Genomic DNA, 27,261 nt, shown 5'->3' with positions numbered 1-27,261 from the left:
GATGCAAAGAAAAAGGCAAATTTGTGTTTCTGTGAGCAGAAAATGTGTCTAGTTTATTCATTTAAAAATAAGATATATCATAAGGTCCACTTGGTCTATGGTATATCCCCCATAATTTTCCTTTTGAATGATTACTGGCTCTGGGTTCTTGTGGGTTAAAGAAGCTTAAGCAGCACGTTTTTGAAATATGGAAGAAAAAACACTGTCACTGTATCATTGTAGGACAAAGAGATCTTGATTTTTTTTTAAAACAACAACAAAAGAAGCAGTCATTAGTTCAGCTAAATGAAAAAAGTGCAAAGTTACTAACAGTTACTAGCATTCTTACAGTGTTTGTTGTTTCTCCCTCTGTGCCTGTAGGGTAACCCTGGTACTGATGGTATTCCTGGAGCTAAAGGATCTGCTGTAAGTCCACTCTCTGTATTCATACCTCTTTATCATTCATAATATTACTGTTTTACTTTATTCTGATATTTCATTGTTTCTTTCATCCATGAAGGGTGGTGCTGGTATTGCTGGTGCTCCTGGGTTCCCCGGCCCTCGTGGACCACCTGGACCACAAGGAGCTACAGGACCCCTGGGGCCAAAGGGACAGTCTGTAAGTCACTTGGGATTCATATATTAAAAAAAAACTCCTAATACCCTAATCAGTGGTGGTTCTACACAGGGGCCTCCAGGGGCCCCTGCCCCTGTGAAGAAGCCCTTGGCCCCTGCTGTGGCCCCTGTGTCAAATTAATAATGAAATTATCAATTTAAAACGATGAATGATGGAAAAATTCTTACCTATTTTTTCTTCAAACAACATCTGTATATTATAATATAATAAAGTAATTGTGCACAAAGATGAGAAATATCATTGTCGTACAAAAATAACTGTTCTTGTTGGTAATTCTCATTGTTTCAATCAATGTATTTGTATCTTCCAAATATACTTAAATGAGATTTTTAAATAAGGTAAAATAAAGGTTTTGAATGCTTAAATATCATCTTCGCAGTTTTTAAATATGCCCCTCTGATTAAACACTGGCCCCTCCTTGGCCCCCACAGTAAAACTGGTCTAGAACCACCACTGACCTTAATACTTGTTTGTGTTATGATTATTCATGGTTGTGGCTGTCTTCTCTCCTGCCATGTTTAGGGAGACCCCGGTCTTCCTGGATTCAAAGGTGAAGCTGGACCTAAGGGAGAGCTTGTGAGTTGTTTCAACTTGATTTCAGTGAATTTTGATCATATATGCAACAACCACTCTTTTAGAGTTAGAGGACGGAGAATATTCACTTACATATCTTGATTTCTCCAGGGACCTGCTGGTCCTCAAGGTGCTCCTGGCCCTGCTGGTGAGGAAGGAAAGAGAGGAGCCAGAGGAGAGCCTGGAGCTGCTGGACCCCTCGGACCCCCCGGAGAGAGAGTAAGTGTCCTCATATGTGGACATTTCATTTTAGGTTTTCTGGACCTTATACTTCATTCTGCTTAACTATAACTATGCACTCTAGAATAAGAACAATACATCAATCAGTGTAAAAATCAGATGGCAGCATCTTGGTAAAGTCAATTAACAGCTTTTACCCAGACAAAAGTGGACCAGGTACCAAAGCTGATCAGATTTTATGGCTAAAACTTGTGTATTTGTGCTTAATAATGTTTGTAGTTTGATGTTCTGTGCAAGTTTGACTATTTTTAGCATTAGCAACATGTTCCAACTCTGCTAATCCGGACGTATTCATTTGAAAACGAATAGACTTTTACTATCATTCTTCAAATGAGAGGGTGTAAATGTAAGGAAATAAAAAGTTTTATTCACTGGTGAATTAATTGCGTTATACAGTAAAATTAACCCATTATTTTTTTTTCAAAAACTAATTCCTGTTCAAAAACAATGCTTAGTTTTTGTATTTGTCAGGTCCTACAAATCCAAAATATCTAGGAGAAACTAACAATACATACCAAACAAAAGCTTGGGTCTCAGGAGGTTAAATTATGAACTCTTTGTTGTTATTACTCTCCAAAACGACGTTTATCAGTTTTTCTTTATAAGTACAATGACAAGGACACATAAAGTCCCACAGATCATTCACAGGAACACAATATCAAAACATAACACTAACAATAACAATAAGATATTACTAAGAAGAGATGAATGAGTTGCATAACCCCACACAGAAAAAAGACATGAGGTAGTACTCTGAATGCCATTCTTGCCTCAAAGGTGATACTATCAAAACTAGGAAGAACATATTAAAAAGCCTCTATTATAGTGGCTGAACAGTGGATTGATGTTACTATACAGGTGAGGATACACCTGTGATGGCTGCACATTTTGTCCATTTCTTAATATGCAAGTCATCATCTCTGACATGATGCCATGTTGTCAATTAATTCTTTAATACTTGGTCTATTTGTTTACTTCCAATAAAGAGCAATAAATCTGCACAGTCTAATCTAATGTGTCTTTGCAGGGAGCTCCTGGTAACCGTGGTTTCCCAGGTCAGGATGGTCTTGCTGGTGCTAAGGTGGGTCCTGATTTCAGCTCACAGACACAATGAAGTCAATCTGAACACTTCAGCACCACAAAGATGCTGTTATAGTAATAAAACTAGGTGCCATATTTCTAATAGGTTGATATTAAACTGACTGGTGTCTTATCTTCTTCAGGGTGCCCCTGGTGACCGTGGTGTTCCCGGTGCTGCTGGGCCCAAAGGTGCTACTGGAGACCCCGGACGCACAGGAGAGTCAGGTCTCCCCGGAGCCAGAGTGAGTCAGAGCAGAGCGACAGTGTGGCTCCATTGATTTGTTCCCAGCTCTTGAATGATGCTGATGATGTGTGTTCCTCTCATAGGGTCTCACCGGACGTCCCGGAGATGCTGGTCCTCAAGGCAAAGTTGGACCCTCTGTGAGTACAATATTAATCCTCAGGTGTTGCTTCCTGTCATGCATATTAAAATTACAGTGTTTAAGGCAGGGGTGTCAAACTCTGGCCCGCGGGCCAAATTTGGCCCGCAGTGTAATTTTATTTGCGAGCCAATATCAAATTATTATATTATTATTGAACTATATAAGCTGACCCGCCGGTATTATATGGCGCATTTACCGCTAATGCTAGATTTATTATTGTTATTTTATTTTTAAATGTATTAACCTGTTGAAAAACTTTATTTTGATATTTAAATCAGAAGGATGCAAATAGAAAAGATGCATATGATTTTTATTTAATAAATTAATGACATTGATGTGTTTTTATTAGAAATTTGATTTAGCATATCTGCACTATTTAAACATATATTGTATGTTTATAAGCGTTGCTGGTTCCATATTTAATGTTAAAGCAAAACATGTTTGGTATATATTAAAAGGTTTATTTGTTCAATGTTGGCCCGCGATTTTATTCAAGTTTTACATTTTGGCCCATTGTGTATTTGAGTTTGACACCCCTGGTTTAAGGCCTTTAAAAAGATTGCAAACAGTCCAAACTGGAAGAAGATATCTCCACACACTTAGATCAGGCAGGTAAAAATAACCAACACCTACACACCTGTGCACAATCTGATGGTAGAAGCTCCACCTCCTGGGATTTGTAGTTTCTAAGTTCTATACAAGTGGAGGCCATGCTTCAAGATGCAAATGCAAATCACCAGAAGTGGCAGATTGGCTATGACATGCTGGTGTCACAGTGTATATACATTTCATAACAGAAAAGCGCAGAAATAGTGAGTTTATGTGGTTTACACTTTTACTTTCATATTATAAGACTTCCAGTCTTTCAAACAAAACCACACTTAAAATATGACAAAACTACTGCACATGTAACCACAAACACGGAAAATATCAACACATTTTTTGTGCATCCTAGTGTAATAATCTTATTACGCAGCTCGATTAGGGCAAAAATCATAATTCTGATTATTTGGTCAATATTGAGATCAATATTTGGTCAATATTGAGATCAATATTATTGATTATTTAACATTTATTAACTTATTTAACTTGATAAATATAATTCAACAGAAAAAAAGAGACTAAATGAAATAAATAATACATAAATACATTGAAAATGCAATACAACAATTGTATTATCTTGATCATCTTGCTGTTTTTGTCATTTAAAATGAAATGTGATTAATTGTGCAGCCTTACTCCAGATTTAATAACTGTTCTGAGTTTCAGTGCTGATTTCCACCTTGTGTCTCTGACAGGGTGCTGCAGGTGAGGACGGTCGCCCCGGCCCACCTGGACCTCAGGGAGCCCGCGGGCAGCCCGGTGTGATGGGATTCCCTGGACCAAAGGGAGCCAATGTGAGTCCATGTGTCTAGATACACCTTAAAAACAAACCTGTTGTTTTTACGGTAAAAAACCGGCAGCTGTGGTTGCCAGAACTTTACCGTAATAAATACGGTGCAACTTTTTGTAATATTACAGTAAAATTGTATTAGCACTGTTGATTTCCTGTTTAAGATGTAATTTTAGTCCATATTTTAGCGTAAAAATAAAAAAAAATTCCATCAAAAGAACCTCTGCTCTGCCATATAATTGACAAGAAACACTTTATAAATGCCAGATTTACCATTAAATATTACAGTATATTTATGTTAGCGATATGGTGTTTAGTACATTTAACAGTGAAAAAAAGTAAAAAAAAAATAAAATAAAAAAATAAATGCTAAAATGACGGCTTGTATATATATTACAGTATATTTTTGCACGACAAACATGGTGCCAGTGTATTTTACAGTGGAGTACTGTATTTAAAAAAAAAAAATGTAATGCTAAATACAGTTTTGGCTGATATATACATTTATGATGTTTCATTGTTACTGAAACTGAATTAACCCATTTATCATTTTACGGTCTTTTACTGTCATGGTTTAGCAGTTTTTCTCCGTAAAATCTACAGACATTTTTCACAGTGTAGGACAAATAAGGAATACAGCTTTTCAGTAGCCACATATCATTACTAGCACCACTGCTCTTGTTAACCTTGCAGCACTGAGAAATGAAGAGTAACTTATCATTTACTGTGATTTCTCTTCAACAGGGTGAGCCTGGAAAGTCGGGAGAGAAAGGTCTTGTTGGTCGCCCTGGTCTGAGAGTGAGTACATTTTCTACATAAATACTTTAACCTCACAAATGGATTCATCATTTATATATATATGTCTTCAGATCACTTTTCATAATTTAAATTCTTCTCTCTGAACAGGGTCTGTCTGGAAAAGATGGTGAGACTGGTGCTTCTGGACCTCCTGGCCCTGCTGTGAGTATTTCACTGTCATTTCATGTTGTGGGATAAGTTTTCAGCCACTCTGTGTCCTTGACTGAATGTTTGTGTTTGGGTGTGTTACAGGGACCTGCTGGAGAGAGAGGAGAACAAGGACAGCCTGGACCCTCTGGCTTCCAGGTCAGTTTATTCTCTCATCATCATAACTATTTGTGTATGATTTTATTCTATTTTAATAACTGTACAGCACTTTGGTCAACTGAGGTTGTTTTTAAATATGCTCTATAAATAAACTTTGACTTGACTTTGACTTGACTCATCGAATCCCAGATACTCCAGTCTAGAAAACAAAGAAATCAAAGCTAGAATATTGATTAGCATGATTTATTTTAAATATGAACTCAACTTTGACCATTATAGTGTGTTGGACAGACTAGGGCAGACTTACAAATATCATTAAATGAATCACTTTGCTGTTGTTGGACTGTAGGGTCTGCCTGGACCATCTGGTGCCCCAGGAGAGGCTGGAAAACCTGGAGACCAGGTGAGTGAGACTTAATAACAAACCTTTCAGTGGTGGGAGTATTCAGAATGCTTACTGAGGTAAAAAAAAAAAAAAAAAAAAAAAAACAGTAAAAATAATCCACTTTCTATCTACCTTACTCACAATAAAATTATGTAAAAATAAAACTCTAAAGTTACTAAAGTTATCAGACAAATGCTGTGAAATAAAATGTAGAATATTTGCCTCTGAGATGAAGTGAAGTAAAAGTAGAAAGTAGCATAAAATCAAAGTACTCAAGTAACGTACTTGAGTCTGTAAAAGTACTTAGTTGAATTCCACCTGTTACTTGTTGCATCTGTAGGTTGTTGTTGCTGTTTCAACACTGGACACAAGCTAAAAGCATCATAGAGCTTGTTTGTGCCAAATGATACAAACCACTGCTTAAAATAACAGCAGATGTAGAAATAAAGGGAGTGAAATATGAGCTAAAACAGTCTCTGGTTAAAGAAAGTGAAAATAACTTGGTGTATTTCTGTAAGAAGAAGAAGAAGCCATTGGTGTATTTCAGTGTGAATGTCAAAAGTTAATTATCAACTGGCCATTAAACACAATCACACAATCTAATACATATATTTTAAACGTTTTAATAAAATTTCAAGTTAAAATAATTTACCAACCCTGCTAATTATACATTGGAAATTTACCTTCATCTCTTTTCTCAGTTTTAAAAATATTTTTCCATTTCATATATAGTATATAATAGTCATTTTTATAGAATTTGACCTTTGTAATTGTATTTTGTCTTATCTGCCTTATTTATTTTTGTGATTTATTTGAATTTGAATGCATTCCCCTTCAGGATTAATCTAATATTCTTTACAATGAAAAATCTTTGTCACCAGTTAGCTGAATAAAGCTGAATAAACAACATATATTTGATGGTAATAGAGAACTTAAAGACATTTCTGTAAAATCCCGCTTCTTCACTGCAGATAAATGCCTTTCATTACATTACAACATTCAGTATGAAGTTTATATTAAGTTACTATAATATGAATGTACTTGTTTAACTAAAATGCAGACGTTTAGATGTGTGAAACTATTTCAAAAACAGCAATTAAAGTGTGTCTTTTCTCTGTGCAGGGTGTTTCTGGAGAGGGCGGAGCTCCTGGTGCTGTTGGACCCAGAGTGAGTTTATATGTTAAATGTTATTTAACCTGTTGTTGGTTTCATGCATGAAGACCTTGATTTTATGGTCTTAGTATAACTTATGACACAATATACCTGATGAGTTGTAACTACTTCCTGTTTCTCCGGTTTATTGGGTGGTTTTGTCTCCTAACAGGGTGAGCGTGGTTTCCCTGGTGAGAGAGGTGGTTCTGGAGCTCAGGGTCTTCAGGGACCTCGTGGACTTCCCGGAACACCTGGAAGTGATGGACCCAAGGTGAGAGGGTTACTTTGATACGATATTTAGATTCAAACTGTTCCTTAAAGGAGCAGGGTGCAGGATTTAGGAGGATCTTAGACTGAGGTTTCATATCTACACTCAAAAAAATAACTCATTGGATGAACTCATTTCAATTGTGGGCAGAATTTCCATCCAACAAATATATGTAGCCCAAACTCAAAACAAGTGCATCGATGCAATATAATGTATTTGAGTTAATGTAGCTCACTTTTTTTTTTTTTTACATTTGGTCGAACTCAAATTAAAAATATGTATGTGTTGTATTTAAATTGAGTTACCTCAACTCATTTATGTCAAGGAGAGCTAAAACAAAGAAATTGTGTTCGTTCAACCTAAAAACATAGAATTGGAAAACTGAAAGTCATTCTTTTTGGGTTGAAGGGAAGGACAGGGGAGTCAATTAATTTAGGTGACACGTCTTAAACTACTTTTGATTTGATTTTAATTGATATATTTTCATTAGACAAACAATACATTAATGTGTCACATCTAAGAAGGGCTTGAATCATTTTTTTGAGTGTACATAGGGAGCAGGTCCACTTTCACAGAGTCCGCCATGTTTCTACAGTAAGCCTGAAGGGACAAACCAAACACTGGCTCTAAAGAGAGAGCCCATTCACATTTTACATAACCTGAAGGCCACTATGTGTTCTCTATGCATTTGTAAAGTGAAGAGTGAGGGCATGGGTATTCAGTTTGATGCAATCTGCAGCCTCACAGTTAGAGGCCACTAAATCCTACACATTGCATCTTTAACTGCCTTTCTATCAACAAGGCTAGTTAGTCACCATGTTCAGTGTGCAGCTTTAAAAGGTTGTACATAAATCTGAGACAACTAGCTTTATGTTAGCGATTCTAACATTAAATATAAAAATAAAAAAAACATGCAAAAGTATGTTTAAACAAGGAGGCTTCTGATCCTAATAACTAGTTCCCTAGTTGTTCCTGAAAGGCTAAACCCAACCAAGACCCTTTAAGGAGGAGGTCTCAGTCCAATTTCAAATGCAATCTGGATTGGTTTATTTGTGCTGAGAACTTGATCCAACTACCAACTTTACTCCGCTAGTTGGAGCTAAATTGCACACCATGAAACAGTTGCATAGCAATTGAACTTTATTGGAATGTATTTAAAGATTTCACAATATTTATGAATATTTTTTGCCAGGAAAAAGGCACCAACATGCCCACAATCAGGTTCAATTAGTTTGTAGGACACAAATAGACATGAAAGAGTCTGACTGACTGGTTTCTCCTTTGTTAACTTTAGGGAGCCATTGGACCAGCTGGTGCTCCTGGATCCCAGGGACCCCCCGGCCTGCAGGGTATGCCCGGAGAGAGAGGAGTTGGTGGCATCTCAGGAGCAAAGGGAGACAGAGTGAGTAGTGGACTCTTGTCGAATGGACTTTTATTTTAATATTATGGATTATTTCACAAGTTTAACCCTCTATGGTGCGTATTATGGTCCAGTTGGTAAAAAAAATGTTTTGGGTGTTTTTTTGTCTTAAAATAGACCAAGTAAACATAATCAAGAGATATTTTCAAAAAATATTATCTTTTTAGTAGTTTTTAGGGTTCGTTGCCATACGGCAACACCGTACGATAGTGGAAAGTAATGAAAACAAGAGAGTTTTGTTTAAAATTGTGTTAACATTTATTTAAAAACTCATGTCATGGTATGAACAATCCCCAGTAGCCTGAATGCATGCATGAGATGCATCTCATTTGAAAGTAAAAACTATTTAAAAATACATTTTCAATAATTTAATTCAAATTTTTGTGCCATATCATGAGTAATTGGTTGGCTATTGGTATAATTAGAATCCCACCTCTCTTTTAATTCATTGCATCATAACTGGGGATGTATTGTCTTTATGTAGAAGGCTTAAAATGGGTTTATTGCCATATGGCAACGTCATACCATAGAGGGTTAATGGTACACTCAGTGTTGTAGAGCAAATGTACTGACCAGAGGCCTTGGGTTGACTAATATGCATCTTTTTTTCCCAACAGGGTGACTCTGGACAGAAAGGACCTGAGGGAGCTCCTGGAAAGGACGGTGGTAGAGTGAGTTCAAACTAAATCCTGAGTCTCAGAATGAGGCTTTCATCAAACAAAACAAAAATAACATTCAGTCACACACAAGCTCTATTCTCTCTAACGTGTATCCATGCTCTTTCTCTCCTCAGGGTTTGACTGGTCCCATTGGTCCTCCTGGCCCATCTGGACCCAACGGCGCCAAGGTAAGAAAAACACTGTCACCCTTTGGAAATGTTATTAACCCTCTATAGTACGCATTATGATGACAGTTAGGAAAAAATATTTGGAGTGTTTATTTGTCTTAAAATAGACTGAATAAACATAATCTGAAGAAATTTGATAATTCTTTTTTTTTGTGGAAGTTTTTGGGGCTTTGTTGCCCATATGCAACATTGTACCACAACATTGTGCACAAGTGAAAAAGAAAGTTTTTAAAATTAATTTCAACATAATTTATTTAATACACATGTGCACAAGATTCAGTAGCTTCAACAAGGTACAATACATAACATTTTAAATATAAAAACATTATAAAAGGAACGTTTTTAACCATTTTCTTGTCTGAATGTTGCCTGTAGGAAACATTGTACCATTGAAACAACGACCCATTGAAATGAATGTCTTCAACAGTCTAAGCGTATGAAACTATCAGAAATGAAGGTTTACTCACCTGTCAGTAGGAATATATCTTTTTCAAAATGGAAAAGGGCCAGGAAATCATGTTTTGAGTGATTTTTTGTGGCACAAGATAGCAAAGCTGTTTACTTTGGAAAAGTCTGCAAAATAGGGTTTCAATATGGCCTCCTGGAGGTCATGTGACAAATTAAAGCATTGCTATTGTTTCCCTATACTCTATACACTATTCCCTCTTATTTAAAGTATTGCATCACTCAAAAACATGCATTGTAGAAATTTGACAGGCAAAAAATGGGTATGTTGCCTGAGGGCAACACCATACCATAGAGGGTTAAGTTTCATTATATTTGGTTGGTTTGACTGACTGCTTCTCTTCTTTCCAGGGTGAGACTGGACCTACTGGTGTTTCTGGTGCTCCTGGTGCCCGTGGTGCTCCTGTAAGTATCTATTTCAGTATAATTTCAGTTTGCACCACCAGTTGACCTGCTGCAGCCTGTTGCTCCAGCTGTGTCTAAGTTCTCTCCTCAGTTAAGGTATAAAGACATAAGAGACAGCTACTCGTTGCACCATGACTTCTTAGAGCCTAGTAAGTTTGGATGAAAAGTCACAACTAAGGTATCATCGGTCTGTTTTCCATACACATTAGCTCTCTGTGTGGCATCAGTGACTAGTAGCACATTGTAACAAGCTGGATTGATAGTGAAATATATTATTAAATAAATTAGGTCTCTGCTGGATTATTGTGTTGCAGGTACTGAAGCTCTTTTGGAAAATAAAAGCTGTTTTTTCATTTTTTGGCTACTGCAGGTGTAACCATTCAGTTCAGTGTTATTTAGAGTTGTGTTAACTTAATGCATAAATCACAAGTTAACAGATATTTACGTCATAACAAGGCTAAGTTTAAACTCACACAAAACTGTTTCAAAAGGCTGCCTTTTTTTTTTAAACTATCTCCAATATATCCAATAATTTATTATCTCCAAAATGACCTCAGGTAGACACTGTGGTTTAAATAGCATTATGTGTTTGGGCTTTTCTAATCAAGTCACACATGGAATAGCATCCTTTTACCTGGACAGAGTGTGATGCTGCTGCTCACAAATCAACATTAAAGTGACATAATATGGGAGGATAACTGAATTTGTACAGTGTAGAGACTTCCCTAGTGACTGTTGATGACTGAAGTGTCCATTCATTTTAGTTTAGTTTATCTGTAGGAAAACAGATTGCTATAGTGAGAGATTAAAATTAGGATTTCTATATGTTTTTGTGTGACACTTGCTGTCACTTGTATTACAGGGACCCCATTTACAATGTAGCAGAGTAAAAAATAACAAAGTTACCAAGAAAAACTAAGAAACAAAGATAAAAATGGGGATAAAAAGTAAAAAATAATAAAAAGCCAAATAATAGATCCATAGAGAATACATAAAGCAATTAAAATTTAAAGCAAATGAATCACCTAAAACAAGAACAGCTGGAAGTAAAATAGGATGAAATTAAAAATGTAAATGGCCCTAAGGATAAAAATGAGGTAAGCTTTAGATTACTCTGTATGCTGCAGCTGCACAATGAGAAAAACTGGATTTTCAAAGCTCAGTGAAAGCAGCCAGCCATAGTGACGTAATTTAGTAAATATGTGAATAAAACAAAGTCTGTTGCACCTTATAGAGAGAGAGGGACACCCAATGATTATCATAATTATTATGAGTATTATAATTATCACCTGCAATAAATTTAATGCAGAGATATAAACAGCATCCAAGGGCTTCAGAGTCGCAATTAACTGTAAAGCGTGGATATTATTTCTATTTTATCATAAAAATTTTCCCCTCTGTAATTACCTTTTTATATTTTATATTCAAAAATGTTCTCCTGTATAAATCTACACTACCGGTCAAAAGTTTTAGAACACCCCAATTTTTCCAGTTTTTTATCGAAATTCAAGCAGTTCAAGTCCAATGAACAGCTTGAAAGGGTACAAAGGTAAGTGGTGAACTGCCAGAGGTAAATAAAAAAAGGTAAGCTTAACCAAAACTGAAAAATAATGTACATTTCAGAATTATACAAAAAGGGCTTTTTCAGGGAACAAGAAATGGGTTAAAAACTTAAAGCAGTTCTGCAGCAACGGAGGTTGATCAAGCCTTGAAAGTTGCTAAGTTGCTACCAATTCCTACAGGCGTCCCAACTTTTCTTGATCACTTACAACCTACAAGTTGCTCCACATTTAAGGGAACTTCTGCAACAGAGTTGGGAAGAACTTTCTGAAGAATATTTTCAGCTGTTCTATCGGTTAAGGTGGTTACTTTAATTAGTCAAAACTTTAGAATACATTTTCCTTTCTAAATTGATTCTATGATTTATTTTTTAACTTCAATTGTTTATTTGTTATATGCATTAATTTAACACTGAGACATTAAACTGCATCATTTTCAATAAAATTCTGGAAAAGCTGGGGTGTTCTAAAACTTTTGACCAGTAGTGTATAGTGTCAAATAAGAATTTTTAAAATATAAAATAGCATCAATATCTCACTGAAGGTTCTTCTGTCCTCCTGCAGGGTGACCGTGGAGAGGGCGGACCTCCTGGCCCCGCTGGCTTTGCTGGTCCTCCTGTAAGTAAAGTCACCACGATCACTTTATTACAAATAAGATATCTGAAACATGTTATAAATGTATTAATATGACTGTTGTTGAAAACACCCAGGGTGCAGATGGTCAGCCCGGTGCTAAGGGAGAGCTTGGCGAGGGCGGACAGAAGGGAGATGCTGGTGCTCCAGGACCTCAGGGACCATCTGGAGCTCCTGGACCTGTGGTGAGTACTTAGATTATTATTATTATAATGACAGAATCAGATCTGTCTATCTTAGGTCACATATCTTTACAGGGCTTTAACCCTTTGATGCACAACATGGGTCTAAAGTGACCCGACTGAGTTTTTCATTTTCTATATTTTTGCAATAAATTAATTTCATCATTCAGTATTCCAGGTTTTCCTCAATTAACTTGTTTTTGATCATCATACATCCTAATTTTTTTGTTTTCATTTCTTACTTTTTGCATAAAAACCCTTTTTGTATCACTACTCTTCTAATGCACAGCATGGGTCAAAAACTTCATTATGGGGTATTGTGTGTATAATTTTAAGGAAAAATGAATTTAATCAATTTTGGAATCAGGCTGAAACATAAAAAAATGTGGAAAAAGTGAAGCTCTGTTAATACCTTCCAGATACACTGTATGTGTGACAAAATGATACATAAACACGTTAAATATATTAAATATATGAGTGTGGAAAGTAACTATTTGAAACAAATTACTATTATTATAGTATTAGGTCATTTAATTTTAAATCAAATTTGGATGAATGAGTCATTTTTGACCAATGTTGTGCATTAGAAGGGTTGTCCATATGTTGTGCATCAAAGGGTTAAAGTCACTGTAATGCTAAATTAACATATTTAATTGATGTTATTCTTTTTCAGGGACCTACTGGTGTATCTGGACCTAAAGGAGCACGTGGTGCTCAGGGAGCTGCTGTAAGTATTTTTACGTAATCTTATGAATAATCTATTTCACAATGCAGATAAACACTATACACATTACAATACATACACCTTTATTGATTTATTGACTCACTCAGTCATTGATTCATTTTAGGGCTGCCAAAATATTAGATTTCTAATTGCACAATTATAATACTAGCAGTCAAATTCTGGTTAAATTTGTTTTTTGTGCATTTTGTCTGTTCTTCCGCAAAAAGATTACACTTAAAATATGAGTGTAAGGAGGTGGAGAGAGAGTTTGTTACCATAAATACATAACAAAGCAAAAACTGAAACAGCTGGAATATTTGAACAATATTATCATTGTCAGTTCATTCATTTATTGGCTGATTTAAGAACGCAACAACAAAGAATTAACAACATATTACTCAATAAAAGACTTTCAAAATCTGAAATAAATCAGTCAGAGTTCAATAGGTTTTATATCCAGACTGTACATGGGCTCCATGACAAAAGAAATCTCATTCCACAGAAAAAGTTAAAGAATAAATGAGAAACCAAAGGTAACTTCCTGAGATTTTAAAGCTATTATGCATGGAGAGAATGATGAATGGAAGTGTCTAATTAGAAATGTTATTACCCTGAAGCAGGAAAAAAACTTGACAGGAGCGGATTCAAACTGCCTGAGACTGTGTGAGAGCAAATCACTGACTGATAATTATACAGTATTTTGGGAATGCCCAGTTAAAAGACATTCCTGGTCAGATTTAAACAAATATTTTTCTATTTTTTATTTTTGTGAAACTTAACTGTCAGTCAGGGAACTTTAAGGAATATCTATTAGGAGTTCTGATTTTGCTTGTTTAAAACCATCACTCTACCCTGGCTGCTTCCTGACCCCGCCACAATAAAGGAATGTACAGATATACTTAATACGAGTTGGAGCTGCTGCCATGTTGAACCAATCACGCTGGCAGTGATTGGCGGCAAGCAAAACAATACAAATATATAATATATTTTGTTTAGATCTGGGTACAAAAAGGATCTAAAGCCGTTTACATTTGACTGGAGAAGCTTTCATGCAAACTCGACACTAAACTATCGGTAGGAAGGGTTCAAATACAGATTCCCAGACCTTGTTACTTATGTACAACAGTCTCGCTTTATTAATAAATTAATAGATCTTTGTCAATGTATTTTATTTATTTAATATTTTGTAACTTACACAGTTCTATAGTAACATTCAATAATTCACTTGTTATATTTCCATCTCCTTTTAAATACTGACCTCTAACGTGTCCCGAAGAGCTCCAAAGACTTTTATTTGTATGACCGTATATCACAAACGGTACAGTTTGTCATTGAGGTTTGCAGCAGCAACAATTTCTGACTCATCCCAAGCTCTCAAATAAGACAATTAATAAGATTAAAACATGCATCATAGGACCTAAAGGAAAAAGTGTACTAACAGCTTTAGCTCTTATTGGCTGCATAATATATATTTATATGTAAATGCAGGCCTTGTAATAATAACATTGAACCGGCATGCACAATAATACAAGGAGCCTGAAACCAAAGCAGCTAAATGGAATTCAACCATAACTTATTACTATTTTCACTTACCCACTTACTGTGCTTTTTCCACCTTGATAAATCAAAATGCCTTTAAGATTCAAAACTTCACTTTTAAATTCTACAGTAGCTTTTTTCTGGTGTACAAATCTGACGAAAAACGCAGCAAAAACAGAAAGCAATGATTTGGAAAAAAATTTTCTACCCACATTTAATTGGATACAGTATAAAGACAAGATATCTAATGCAAAAACTTTTTTTAATTTTTTATAAATATATACACTCATTTTGAATTTGATGCATTCTTTTACAGGGACAAGAGGGCTTAGGCCTGACCACTGTGAATTGAGATGCATGATTAGTATTTGCCGAATCTGATAGATATATTTCACAGGTCAACAGGTTGGGTATGTTTATGTTTATTGAAGTGTTTTTCTCTTTGACAGGGTGCTACTGGTTTCCCTGGTGCTGCTGGCAGAGTTGGAACTCCTGGACCTAATGTGAGTGTTTCCCCCAATTTCTTGTTTCAGAATGTTGACTTTTTAATTTCAAATATTTTTATTTGGATTTTCAGACACATGTTCATGTTGATTACAAAATAGACAGTAGATCCTTATTTTTAACAAACAAAAAGTGCAGGGATTAACAAATACAATTAACAATCCCGCACATAACAACCCCCCCCCCCCCCCATGTTGACTTTTTAAATGCCTTTTTTTTGTTGCATAAAAACATATTCCTAGCAGAAGTCAATCTAAAAATATTTGTAATTATTTTCTTACCCACTAAAATTCTCTCTCTGTCCATCACAGGGCAACCCCGGTCCTTCTGGCCCCGCTGGTCCTGCCGGTAAAGACGGACCCAAGGGTGCTCGTGGGGACGCCGGCCTCCCAGGAAGACAGGGAGACACTGGGCTCCGTGGACCTGCTGGCCAACAGGGAGAGAAGGGAGAGGCTGGAGAGGATGGACCACCTGTGAGTTTGTTTGTTTTTTTTGTAATTTACTTTTTATTGGTTTTTGAAATGAACAAACAAACAATCAACATGAAGACCTATAGACAAATACAGAAAATATCAAAGAAAAAAGTAAAAGTGTACAAAAGGGGATTGGAAAACACCCAAAAATAAATGAATAAATAAAATAAAATAAAAAGGGGAAAGGTACAAAGAAATTAAAGTATTCTGATCGTCCAATCGGAGATTACCTGAAATCCGGTTTTATGGTAGAGACATATGTAATCCATTTTTGCCAATTTTCAATAAATACCTCTTTTTGTGTTCTTAAATTGAAAGTAATTATTTCCATTACAAAGATACTGTACACAATATCGATCCATTCATCTGCACTAGGAGCCTCCCTCTTCAGACATTTCTTCGTTATTGATTTCTTACAGGCCACCAATAATATTCTAAGTAAATATTTATCTTTATTCCTCCACTCCAGTTCCTCTAGATCCACTAAATATAATAAATTGAAACAAAAAGTTATTTTTGTTGAAAACACAGTCTCTAGAATTTGATGTACGCTCAACCAAATGTAAGTTTGATATTTAAACCTCACAGGAACCTGTAATAATGTGTCCGAGGGAACATCCAGTCTCAGTCACCTGCTGATATTCACAATAAACTGAATAAACACAGCGCCTCACTGAAATGACAAAATGTTCTGTACATTTGAATTCAATCTGGTAATAAGAACATTTAACAGCTTCCTGTTCCTGACTCTGTAGGGTGCTGATGGACCTTCAGGTCCTATGGGTCTGGCCGGATCTCGTGGTATTGTTGGTCTGCCTGGTCAGCGTGGAGAGAGAGGTTTCGCTGGTCTCCCAGGACCTTCTGTAAGTGTTTTCAGCAGCATGTGATTTTAAGCTTTTTTTTTATTTGTATGAAAATATGATAAGAGGCAGATACGGATCTCCAAAATCTTTTTTTGACATTTGGTTGCCTCTTAACATTTTTACAAACTCACTCAATTATGTCAGATAAACCTTCATCTTATTCTACTTTTGCCTTAAATGTGAGGCTTATTCCAAAGAATGATAAGATTAGCCCTTTAATGAGATCTGACAGAACAGAATAAATTACAGATAAAAACTGAAAAAAAAAATAAAAAAAATAAAAAATATAAACTATTCAAAAGCAGATAAAGACAAAGTGATGATGATTAATAACCGCAAGTCTAGTATATATCTGTAAACAGTATACACAAGAATACTGTAAACTATCAGTAAGTAATGTCTGAATTAACAAAGCAACACAAATATGTAATTTAGTATATAGTACAATACAGTATATTACAGAATGATAAAATACAGTGTTGTATTGTGTGTATGTATATGATGCACTGCAAAAGTAGCAATAAAATACAAAAAAATAAAATACAATGTAACATAGTAAAACATATTATAGTATATTACAACAGTTTAACAGAATATTAAATGTAAAATGGTTTAGTATGGTAAAGTAAAATAAAGTACAGTATGTGTATGTTTATATAATATGATATAGTATAATATAACCTTTAGTGATACTAGTTATACTATTGTAATATACTATATTATGAAATAAAAATTAGATATAGTATAATATATATAGAGATATAACATATATATACTAAAGTATATAAACAAATCAGTCCAACAGAGTCATTGAAGATGTATCTTGTTAGTTTCTCTCTGAATTATTTAAAAAAAAAAAAAAATCAGTGGATCCATTGAAAGTCAGAAGATTATTTTTAATAATAATAATACATTACATTTTTATAGCGCTTTTAAAGGTACTCAAAGTCGCTTTACATGAAAGGAAATTAGACACACACAAACACAAAATACAGAAGAAAATAACTAAACAGAGATGAGAGATTATGAGTTCAGGTATTTTTATTTGACTTCAATGTCAAAGGAGATACTGAAACCTAATAATTGTACTTACTTTGTGTTTAGGGAGAGCCTGGTAAACAAGGAGCTTCTGGATCTACTGGGGACCGTGGACCTCCTGGACCTGTGGGACCCCCTGGACTTTCTGGACCTGCTGGAGAGACCGGAAGAGAGGTCAGAACAAAACAACAACAATGACAACATTTAACAAACCTGCATCATCAGTTGTGCATCAGGGACATTCACAATATACTCAGGAATTAATTCGATCAGATCTCATTTTAAAAACATGATGTTTGTGTATCTCAGGGTACTCCTGGATCAGATGGACCTCCTGGTAGAGATGGAGCTGCTGGAGTCAAGGTGAGAGACTGAAGCTAGCCGTGCAGTTTGACAGAAATATATTTGATCTGCTAGTTTGCAGAAACTGTTGTTCCTCTGAGTCATCACCTTGTGTTTTCCTGCAGGGAGAGCGAGGTAACACCGGCCCTGCTGGCGCCCCCGGAGCTCCTGGTTCCCCTGGTGCCCCCGGACCAGTCGGACCCCTCGGCAAGCAGGGAGACAGAGGAGAGGGTGTAAGTAACCCAACACACTATGCAGGCAGAGCCACAGTGTCACACACTGATTCATATTTTTGTTGTTAAAACAAGAAGCACTCACACTGTTGTTTCTTCCTTTAGGGTGCTCAAGGACCTGCTGGACCCCCCGGAGCTGCTGGAGCCAGAGGAATGGCTGTGAGTATCATCGCCTCTAATGCAACATTTTTTTTTCTTAAAACTTCAGTCCAAAACTGCAAAAATAATAATTATTATTAGAATTATAACTCTTTAAATGCCAGTTCTTGCATAAAAAACACAAACATTTTTTTCTTTTTTTATATACTAAATGCTAGGGAGGATTTTTTATTTTTGACAATAATGACAAAAATGAGCGACAATGTTGTTTTTGATACATTTGTATTATTTTGTCCAGTTAAAAAAAACAACAACTGTTGTTACCTTTCATAAAATTGCTTTAAAAATACTATAAAGTGATATAGGTTTTCACTTTCACTGAGTTAAATATTTTAGCCAACAGCAGTCCTGTTCCATGTTATTAAATATTTATTCCTTTTCAGAATTTAAACACTTTAAAAGCTTCGTTTACATAATTCCACTATAATTTTTTTAATGAAAAAGACACATAAATGTCTCTCTATTCTTTTAAATGCTATATTTGTTTTTTGTTTTTTTAATCCTCACTGTCTGTGATATGTCAAAGATTAGAAACAGCATTGATTTTGACGCATTTATGTTTTTTCTAAATACAGCAACAGTGCCCCTAGTGGAATCCAGGAAAATAGCACGTATTTGCGCCACAGAGCAAACATGAGTCAATGACTGACTCTAGTGGAAAATACTAAAAACTAAAAATACATTATAAGCCTTAAATTCTGTAATAGATCTACACACACAATTTGATAGGATAAAAAAAAATGTGGTTTTAATGGGCTTCAGTTGGACATTTTTCTACTTAAGAGAATGTTTTTTGGCTAAAAAAAACAACTTACACCCTTGCCCAAATGTATACCAAAGAACAATTTAAAAGCCTAAATGCCCGATCTCCCTAGTGACGCACAAGGGTTAATTTCAAATTGATTAAGGTAATTAAAAGTGCTTCACATATACAGCCATGCATTTTAACCCATTGACGCCTAAAACGCCTGTAAAACCTCTGGGCGATTTCAAAATAAGCCCCTGAAACCTGAAGTTTTTCTGGAAATTCAACAGAAGTGTCAACTCTTCTACTAAATAATAGATTTTTCAGCCTCTGTAGCAGATAGAAATGAAATTCAAAAAGTATTTGAGAGCTTATACAAATACTACAAAACGACGTATCCGCTTTCCAGGCTTCAATGGGTTAATATATGTCACACTTGCAGGGACCCCAAGGACCACGTGGAGACAAGGGAGAGGGTGGAGAGACTGGAGAGAGGGGACAGAAGGGTCACCGTGGCTTCACTGGTCTGCAGGGTCTTCCTGGACCTCCTGTAAGTAATCTAAAGCTAATACTTCATCCCTGCAGGACCAGTTTTCATATCACTTGCCTTTATTTGTCTGCTCCGCCATCTGATCTGTCATCGTCCTCGTCCTGACAGGGTTCCGCTGGAGACGCTGGTGCTGCCGGATCTCCCGGACCAAACGGACCTAAGGTGAGAAAACTGAGCAAAAAGAGAGCGAAAGAGAAGAAAAACTCTTATTACATTTCCATCCTGCAGCTTTAACACCCAAGATATGTGATGGTAATGAAGGGCACAGGTTAGTCTTTTTGTAATTCTCAAATCACCTGACGGAGATGGGGACAGGAAAGGCCACGTGCTTTAATTACCCACCGCTGTGATAAGATGGCCAGCTGAGGCATTCTGTAATTACTCTCAGCGAGGAAGAGAGGCAGACGGACAGGAGGGACCGGGATTCGTGAAACCACTCCTGCTGAGATCAGAAATGGACTTCAATATCTATTCTAGATTAGCTAAGCACTGGGCCTGATAAGGAAAATGAAGAGAAATGTCGACATACAAAAAATCTTCATGCATAATAAGGCAAAGGGGTCTGGAGGTGATTGGGGTAATAGAGAGGAACTGCTGGCACATTTGAATTACTTAATCAGAATCTTTTTCTTATTCAGACTGCGTGATGATCTAAAAAAAAAAAAAAAAAGAACCAGCACTGCTCTACACTTTGTTCAGTAAATGAAGAAATATTTCAGATTAACATGTTACACTGATTTGTTCTGTAGGGACCTGCTGGACCAGCGGGACCTGCTGGCAAAGACGGAGCAAACGGACAGGCTGGCCCCATCGGACCCCCTGGACCTCGTGGACGCTCTGGAGAGTCTGGTCCTGCTGTACGTAACAGAAGAGAATTATGGCACCAATTGTGTTCAGGAGGCCAGAAAAGTGAAGATATTGGTTTCATATGAAACTAGACAATCTTGTTTGGCTATTTCAAAAGGGGTCCTGTGACCTCGGACCTCTCTGAATAGGTTTTATTGGTCCCCTTTACAAACATTTTAATGCTAATCCCATGCAGTAGAAAAATTGTGTATTTGAACATTTCTGCATCCGGGGTCTTGGAATTGGATAAATTGGATATGAATGGAAAGCTGCGACACTTGTTGAGACCGATTCCATTCATGTGATGATGTTAGTCCCCATAGTAGTCATTTCGTTGTAGTGAGAGTATTTTTTTAAAACTTGACCTCACTGTACAAAATGACCTGATGTGACCTCCAGAATAATCACAGCCTCATGAAACTTTACAACCACAAACTAGAGACCTGGAGCATTCAGAGGATGTATGGCTTTCCCAGAATAATTATATATTAACAATAAGGGGCTTTGCAGTAAGTGTTTGCCATCCAATTGCCAAAAAATTCAATTGTTACAGAAATCTCCGAAATGCCCCTAAAAAAAGGTCTCTAAAAGTTCATTTTTTTTAAAAATACAACCACCAAAAGCCTACATTCTGTGATTTTTCAGCACTGTCTAGCTCAGGGGTGTCAAACTCAAATACACAATGGGCCAAAATGTAAAACTTGAATAAAATCGCGGGCCAACATTGAACAAATAAACCTTTTAATATATACCAAACATGTTTTGCTTTAACATTAAATATGGAACCAGCAACGCTTATAAACATACAATATATAACTAAATAGTGCAGACATGCACAATCAAATTTCAAATAAAAAACACATCAATGACATTAATTTATTAAATAAAAATTTAATAAAAATCGTATGCCTCTTTTCTATTTGAGTTATTTAAAACTATTTAAGTTTTTCAACAGGTTAATACATTTAAAAATAAAATAACAATAATAAATCTAGTATTAGCGGTAAATGCACTGTATAATACCGGCGGGTCAGCTTTTATAGTACAATAATTATATAATAATTTGATATTGGCTTGCGGGCCAAATAAAATTACACTGCGGGCCAAATTTGGCCCGCGGGCCAGAGTTTGACACCCCTGGTCTAGCTTCATCTGATTGTACCTGAATTCCCTCCCTGATCCATCTCCTGCTTTCTCCTTCAGGGTCCTCCTGGTAACGCCGGACCCCCTGGCCCTCCTGGTCCTCCTGGCCCCGGCATCGACATGTCTGCCTTCGCCGGTCTGGGTCAGACTGAGAAGTCCACCGATCCTCTCAGGTACATGAGAGCCGACGAGGCCTCCAGCTCCCTGAGGCAGCACGACGTGGAGGTCGACTCCTCACTCAAGTCCCTCAACAGCCAGATTGAGAACCTGCGCAGCCCTGATGGCTCCCAGAAGAACCCTGCTCGCACCTGCAGAGACCTGAAACTGTGCCACCCTGAGTGGAAGAGCGGTAAGTGGAACCCCTTTCTTTATAGGGAAGCATTTATGAAAATTAAATATGTAGCTGGCTTTTATTGTCCTCTCTTGGCCATTTTATTTAAACTTTATTTTATCTCCTGCTGATTTTACGATTCCTCTCTATTTCGTTTTACTGTTGTTCTTGCCTCTCATTTGCTGTTTTTTTCTCTCCTGAAAAGCAGGTTGTAACTTCACTCCTTATTAACATGTTTCTCACCTTTTCCAGGAAACTACTGGGTTGATCCCAACATTGGCAGCACTGCTGATGCCATCAGGGTCTTCTGTAACATGGAGACTGGAGAGACCTGCGTCTCCCCGAGCATCGCCGAGGTACCAAAGAAGAACTGGTGGACCAGCAAGAGCAAGGACCGCAAACACGTCTGGTTCGGAGAGACCATGAATGGAGGATTCCACGTGAGTGATCTTTGACAACACCTAAAATATTTTCTCTCTCTATAAACTGATCTTAGATAGATAGATAGATTTAAACTTTATAAGATAGAAGATAAAGATATAACTTTATTCATCCTGAGAGAAGCAGATGGGCATAGCAGGAAAGAATGCAAAATAAAAATATAAATAAACTAATATCCAAATCCACAAAATGAAGATAGAAAGGCACACAGGTATTATAAAAATGTATCAAAAGTAAAAGATAGATAGATAGATAGATAGATAGATAGATAGATAGATAGATAGATAGATAGATAGATAGATAGATAGATAGATAGATAGATAGATAGATAGATAGATAGATAGATAGATAGATAGACAGATAGATAGATTACTTTATTCATCCCTGAAGGGAAATTCGGTTGTCACAGCAGTCCGGTATTCAAGTACAATAAAATACAATAGAATAAAATACTGAGGTAGCATAAATAAAAACAACAATAGAAAAAAACACAGAATAGAACAAGAACACTTAAGAAGTTAAAAAGAAGAACATCAGTTGGTAGGATGGTTGGCAAGATGATGGTAATAATTAAACTGGTGATATGATGGCAACAATGCTATAGTGACTAGACGGTATAAAATAATAATAATAATAGTACAGTATATAATATATATATATAATATATATATATATATTAAAGTAAACCTTAACATGAACGCTGCTTATGAATTCTCAATCTGTCTTAAACAGTTCAACTACGCTGAGGACGGCCCTATTGCCAACGCCGCCAGTGTCCAGCTGACCTTCTTGAGGCTTCTGTCCACTGATGCATCCCAGAACCTCACTTACCACTGCAAGAACAGCGTTGCCTACATGGACCAGGCCACAGGCAACCTGAAGAAGGCTCTGAAGCTGCAGGGCTCCAACGATGTGGAGATCCGCGCAGAGGGCACCAGCCGCTTCACATACAGCGTGTTGGAGGACGGCTGCAAGGTGAGCGCACACTGCTGCAAGATAGAGCCAGAAAACATGATCTCTCTTTAGCTTTGTGCATGAACAGTACAGGCCAAAAGTTTGGACACACCTTCTCATTTCCTTTATTTACATGACTATTGACATTGTAGATTCATCAAAACTATTAATGAACACATGTGGAATTATGTACTTAACAAAAAAGTGTGAAATAACTGAAAACATGTCTTATATTCTAGTAAGCAAAGGGTGGCTACTTTGAGGAATCTAAAATACAAGACATGTTTTCAGTTATTTCACACTTTTTTTGTTAAGTACATAATTCCATATGTGTTCATTCATAGTTTTGATGCATTCAGTGAGAATCTACAATGTAAATAGTCATGAAAATAAAGAAAAATGCATTGAATGAGAAGGTGTGTCCAAACTTTTGTATGTGTGGAAGATCCTGTAAGAGTAACTTTCTCAAAGTAATGAGTTCATATCTGAGAATAATGAGAAACTACAAAATAATGATGTACTTTTCTTCGAACATTTTTCAAGATAAACATCCCTTTGTCCCAAAAAATGTTATGAAAATGTAATACAAACCAAATGCAATGATTTGCAAATGCTGAATTAGATATTTACATTTTACACAGCATCCAAACCTTTTTGGAATCCAGGTTGTAAGTGGCTGTCTTGAAATAATGAGAAACTTTCTGAAGATAATGAAAATTTTCTCAAAATAATGACTTGCCTTAGAATAAAGACACATTTTCCTCAGATAATAATAAGAAAATATAACTTAGTATCTCAAAATTATGAGAAACATTCTAGAAAATAATGGAAACTTTCTCAATTTAATGACAAACTTTATCAAAAGGTCACTATTTTGAGAAAGTGTCTCATAATGACTTACAGGATCTTCTTTTTCCTCATCATGTTGTCGTAAATAGACCTCCATATGTATGACTGTGATTGTATACTGCCCCGGCTAGTGACACATTTCTCTCCTCTCGCCCAACAGAAACATACAGGCCGATGGGGCAAGACTGTCTTTGAGTACAAAACACAGAAAACCTCCCGTCTGCCAATCGTGGACATTGCTCCCATGGACATCGGAGGAGCGGATCAGGAGTTCGGAGTGGAAGTAGGCGCAGTCTGCTTCTTGTAAAGTGGAATATCACAATGGCCCCCCAAAAAACACAGGAAATAAATAAACTCAACCATGAAACACTACACACACACTTCCACAATAAAGAAGACTGGAAATTGTAAAAGAAAATTGATACTTTTTCTCTCACAACGAAGTGCTCTCCACGTTTGTACTCCCTGGATGTTAGCACTGAAGGGCACCGGCAATATCTGTACACCACACCAGCATTCTCTGTCAACCCGCTTCCTGAGATCCAGTCATGTTTCCCATGGCCCACTGTTGACGGGAATGAGTCAGAGCCAGGAGGAAGAGGGACCAAGCGAACAAGTTATGGAGAACAGAAACATGACTTGATGTCACTTATTTATTGTCTAACCTGAATGGGCAGAGTTGAGGTAGGACTGGACGGGTTTACTTTGTAAGTAAGACAAGCCCCCTTTCCACTACAGAACAGCCGCACAGCCTCTGTCCCAGTCCTACTCCACCTCCCTCCCTGTTTCCCTCCTCACACACAAATACGGCGTTTTCGATCAGTGTAGACCAAAAATAAATATCCTCAGTAAAATAAAATCCAGGTGCTCCATCGTGAGTAAAACCTTTACTGTGTATTATAAATCCTTGGTTCTATTGTTGTAAAAGTCTGTGTTTATAAACAACCAGATGGTTTTATATATATTTCCACATTATGTGCGTACATGTGTCTATATGCACACCAACACTTTTCGGAAAGTGAGGTTACATTTGGGATGTATGTTTCAATGTCCTGTACCCCTTGACTGCCCATCAGAGGAAGGCCCAGTTCTCATCCGGAAAACAAAAAAATTTGAGGGTAATTTTTTTTTTTTTTTTTTTTAAATGTAGTCATCCAGATTGTTTAAAGCTACCTCACGCTGAAAAACAAAGTGAACATGTTGAGTTTAAATCTGAGCTGACAAAAAAAATTAGCTTTCAGGTGGATCTGGGGCTGAACGGCCATCTTTGCTTTGGGTTGCTCTCTCTTCAGAAGGTGCTATGAGTTCTGTAATTCAGTCCCCTCTCCCTCCCCAAGCCCCCCAACCCTAATTCCCACTAGCCTCACACCACACACTCACACTCCACCCTGGAGGAGGGGTGCAGTTGGGGTAAGACAGGGGAGACAGGGGCTACTTGGAAAGCCTCCTCTGGAGTCGCCGAAAAAAAAAAAAGCTTTGAAGGCGGGACTCCGAGGACGGTCGCTCAAAAACAACCAGGGTGGGTTGTCTCTGTGTGCGTGTGAGGGCGTGTACATTTTTTTTAATTAATTTTATTATGATCATTTTTGTTTTTATTTTGTTACACTTCTAATTGATGTAAATTGGAAAAAATAAAAAGGAAAACCGAATTAAGAATGAAGTTGATTTTTAATTGAGTTTTGAATAAAAACAGAAATGGCGTGGGGACGTATTTCTTCTTTCAGCAGAACCGTTCATGTGTGCTTAAATGTTTTTTTTTTCTTTTTGTATTTCATGAGGTCAGCTACTCTTGACTGTGAGTGCATAGTCCGTGTGTGTGTGCGAGTGTGTGAAAGTTTAAGACTGTGATGCAAGTGTGTGTTTTCATATGAGAGACTCTCATAACAACAGGAACAAAAGTACTGTATTCGTTGTGCGGTGTCAGGGTGGGGCTGGGCGTAGTTGGCTCCTGTTTGTCTGAACTAATAGGCATAAATAAAGAACATTTTGTTGACTGGAATCAAGCATTTTGTAGAGTAATGATGCATCTGAATTTCTGCGTCTTGTACTGTGGCCAGCTTCCTCTCCGGTCTGTCCTGAGTAATAAAAGCTTGACTTAAGCCTTCACAGTGACATATTCTTATTTAAAATATAGTGCCACATTAGTGATCAAAAAGGACACTTTAACCCATTTAGGCCTAAAACGCCAGTAAAAAATGCCTTAAAACCTCTGGGCGATTTTAAAATAAGCCCCTAAAACCTGAAGTTTTTCTGGAAATTCAACAGAAGTGTCAACTCTTCTACTAAATAATAGATTTTTCAGCCTCTGTAGCAGATAGAAATTAAATTCAAAAAGTATTTAAGAGCTTATACAAATACTACAAAACGACGTATCCGCTTTCCAGGCGTCAATGGGTTAATGTATAGCAGTTATAAAATCATGCCTGACAAAAATCTATGCCATTCACAACTAGAGGCCACAAAATGAAGAAAGCGAGTTTGGCGAATCAAGTGAACTATGCCAGATTTATCTAGTATATGTCTTATTGCCTCACAGCATCAACTTTTAACCTATTAGTACTCCCATGTAAACTCTCCAGCCACTTCACAGCTGTTCTACTGCTCTTTAACACAAATATCTAATCAGCCAATCACATGGCAGTAACTTAATGCATTTAGACACGGTGAAGATGAGCTGCTGAAGTTTAAAGCGAGCATCAGAATGGGGAAGGAAGGGGATTTAAGTGAAGTGGTTGTTGGTGCCAGAAGGGCTGTATTTCACAAACTGCTGATTTACTGGGATTTTCACACACAACCATCTCTAGGGTTTACAGGAAACGGTCAGAAAAAGAGAAAAAAAATCCAGTGAGCTGCGGTTCTCT

The 27,261-nt window shown here is 36.8% G+C and overlaps 1 protein-coding gene across 1 annotated transcript in view; it reads left to right on the top strand.

The window, feature by feature from the left end:
• The window catches only part of col2a1a (collagen, type II, alpha 1a), a 35,572-nt gene extending 10,043 nt beyond the window's left edge, over window positions 1-25,529 (top strand). The window contains exons 20-54 of the mRNA XM_059334065.1: window positions 361-405; window positions 500-598; window positions 1,139-1,192; window positions 1,301-1,408; window positions 2,457-2,510; window positions 2,653-2,751; window positions 2,837-2,890; window positions 4,191-4,289; window positions 5,030-5,083; window positions 5,192-5,245; window positions 5,336-5,389; window positions 5,700-5,753; window positions 6,858-6,902; window positions 7,060-7,158; window positions 8,450-8,557; window positions 9,193-9,246; window positions 9,369-9,422; window positions 10,239-10,292; window positions 12,416-12,469; window positions 12,562-12,669; window positions 13,340-13,393; window positions 15,379-15,432; window positions 15,745-15,906; window positions 16,662-16,769; window positions 17,874-17,981; window positions 18,117-18,170; window positions 18,275-18,382; window positions 18,488-18,541; window positions 19,729-19,836; window positions 19,945-19,998; window positions 20,586-20,693; window positions 21,886-22,174; window positions 22,409-22,596; window positions 23,330-23,572; window positions 24,561-25,529. Of these exons, the coding sequence (XP_059190048.1) occupies window positions 361-405; window positions 500-598; window positions 1,139-1,192; window positions 1,301-1,408; window positions 2,457-2,510; window positions 2,653-2,751; window positions 2,837-2,890; window positions 4,191-4,289; window positions 5,030-5,083; window positions 5,192-5,245; window positions 5,336-5,389; window positions 5,700-5,753; window positions 6,858-6,902; window positions 7,060-7,158; window positions 8,450-8,557; window positions 9,193-9,246; window positions 9,369-9,422; window positions 10,239-10,292; window positions 12,416-12,469; window positions 12,562-12,669; window positions 13,340-13,393; window positions 15,379-15,432; window positions 15,745-15,906; window positions 16,662-16,769; window positions 17,874-17,981; window positions 18,117-18,170; window positions 18,275-18,382; window positions 18,488-18,541; window positions 19,729-19,836; window positions 19,945-19,998; window positions 20,586-20,693; window positions 21,886-22,174; window positions 22,409-22,596; window positions 23,330-23,572; window positions 24,561-24,707 (3,243 nt within the window). The 3' untranslated portion in view covers window positions 24,708-25,529. The remainder of the gene's footprint in view (window positions 1-360; window positions 406-499; window positions 599-1,138; window positions 1,193-1,300; window positions 1,409-2,456; window positions 2,511-2,652; window positions 2,752-2,836; window positions 2,891-4,190; window positions 4,290-5,029; window positions 5,084-5,191; window positions 5,246-5,335; window positions 5,390-5,699; window positions 5,754-6,857; window positions 6,903-7,059; window positions 7,159-8,449; window positions 8,558-9,192; window positions 9,247-9,368; window positions 9,423-10,238; window positions 10,293-12,415; window positions 12,470-12,561; window positions 12,670-13,339; window positions 13,394-15,378; window positions 15,433-15,744; window positions 15,907-16,661; window positions 16,770-17,873; window positions 17,982-18,116; window positions 18,171-18,274; window positions 18,383-18,487; window positions 18,542-19,728; window positions 19,837-19,944; window positions 19,999-20,585; window positions 20,694-21,885; window positions 22,175-22,408; window positions 22,597-23,329; window positions 23,573-24,560) is intronic.
• The last annotated feature ends 1,732 nt before the right edge of the window (window positions 25,530-27,261 follow it).

Source organism: Centropristis striata, chromosome 5 (assembly GCF_030273125.1).
Source record: "Centropristis striata isolate RG_2023a ecotype Rhode Island chromosome 5, C.striata_1.0, whole genome shotgun sequence".
In the NCBI taxonomy this organism is placed as follows: Eukaryota; Metazoa; Chordata; class Actinopteri; order Perciformes; family Serranidae; genus Centropristis; species Centropristis striata.
This window is presented reverse-complemented; position numbering and strand designations above follow the sequence as displayed.